The sequence below is a fragment of the Enhydra lutris genome, unplaced genomic scaffold (assembly GCF_002288905.1).
Source record: "Enhydra lutris kenyoni isolate GAN:26980312 unplaced genomic scaffold, ASM228890v2 scaffoldscaffold950, whole genome shotgun sequence".
In the NCBI taxonomy this organism is placed as follows: domain Eukaryota; kingdom Metazoa; phylum Chordata; class Mammalia; order Carnivora; family Mustelidae; genus Enhydra; species Enhydra lutris.
In genome coordinates this window covers 90-1,156 of record NW_019155034.1, presented here as the reverse complement: position 1 = coordinate 1,156, position 1,067 = coordinate 90, and the positions used below count along the sequence as shown (strand labels likewise).

The following is a 1,067-nucleotide window of genomic DNA, read 5'->3' as shown; positions in this document are numbered from 1 at the left end:
CTCCTGCACCCCCAGCTCCTGCCAGACGTCCTGCTACGTGCCCGTGAGCTGCCAGCCCACCGTGTCTGTGCCCGTGAGCTGCAGGCCCGCCATGTCCGTGAGCTGCAAGCCCGCCGTGTACGTTGTCCCCTCCTGCCAGTCTTCTGTGTGTGTGCCCGTGAGCTTCAAGCCCCTCGTGTTCATGGCCTCCTCCTCCCAGTCCTCCGGGGGCTGCCAGCCCTCCCGCCCCACCCTGCTCTACAGACCCATCTCCTGTAGCACCCCGTCCTGCTTCTGACCAGGATCCCCCCACCAGCTGCTCCCAGGGCACAGGGGCCACACCTGCGCCCCTCCTGGGGCAAGTCTTCAGCAGCCTCTGGGTTCTGCACATGCAGATGAAGAACGTGCCCAGCAGACCCTCAGAAGCCCATGGCAAGGATGCGGCAGGATGACCCGGATCCCTCTGTGACCCAGCATATGCCCTGTGGGAGGCCTAGTTTCCGGGGTCCTCTGCCTCCAGCGGGAACCAGCCCTGTGTGACCCAAATAAATCATGCTTTCCTCATGCAGCTTGTCCCTGGTTTATCTTCATGTATTTCCAAGTTCTTTTCTCGAAGACGTATACAGCCATGAGCAGAGCAGCCGCTCCTCAAAGAGCCCTCCCTCCAACAGCTCAGCTGAGGTGGGGAGAGGGTCCGTGGAGGGTGCAGGGGGAGGTGCTGTTCCCACGTCCAGCACCTGAGACTCACCTAGTAGATGGGGAAGGGCAGCGGAAAACTACCCCCACGGAATAGGGGACAGGAATCAGAGCGTGACCACAGGGAGGGCAGGGAAAGCTCACATAGACCCACCCCAACTACAGAGTGAAGTCTGGCCATTGCAGGGAAGAGTGGCAGGAAGGGAGAAAGCCTCACCCTCTAAGACCCGGGCACATAGGGCCCACTCAAGACTGACCTTAGACTAGGACAATGGAGCCCTCCTGGCTCCCACTCAGCCTGGCTGGTACAGCTGCAGGAGAAACAGCAGTCACGGGGTGGGGGGTGTAGGGAGGAGGCAGGCATGTGGAGAGGTCCCCTCCATGTGCCAGGC

The 1,067-nt window shown here is 61.6% G+C and overlaps 1 protein-coding gene across 1 annotated transcript in view; it reads left to right on the top strand.

Moving 5' to 3' along the window:
* The window catches only part of LOC111140414 (keratin-associated protein 12-2-like), a 4,698-nt gene extending 4,421 nt beyond the window's left edge, over positions 1 to 277 (top strand). The window contains exon 2 of the mRNA XM_022492675.1: positions 16 to 277. Within this exon, the coding sequence (XP_022348383.1) occupies positions 16 to 277 (262 nt within the window). The remainder of the gene's footprint in view (positions 1 to 15) is intronic.
* Positions 278 to 1,067: the final 790 nt, after the last annotated feature.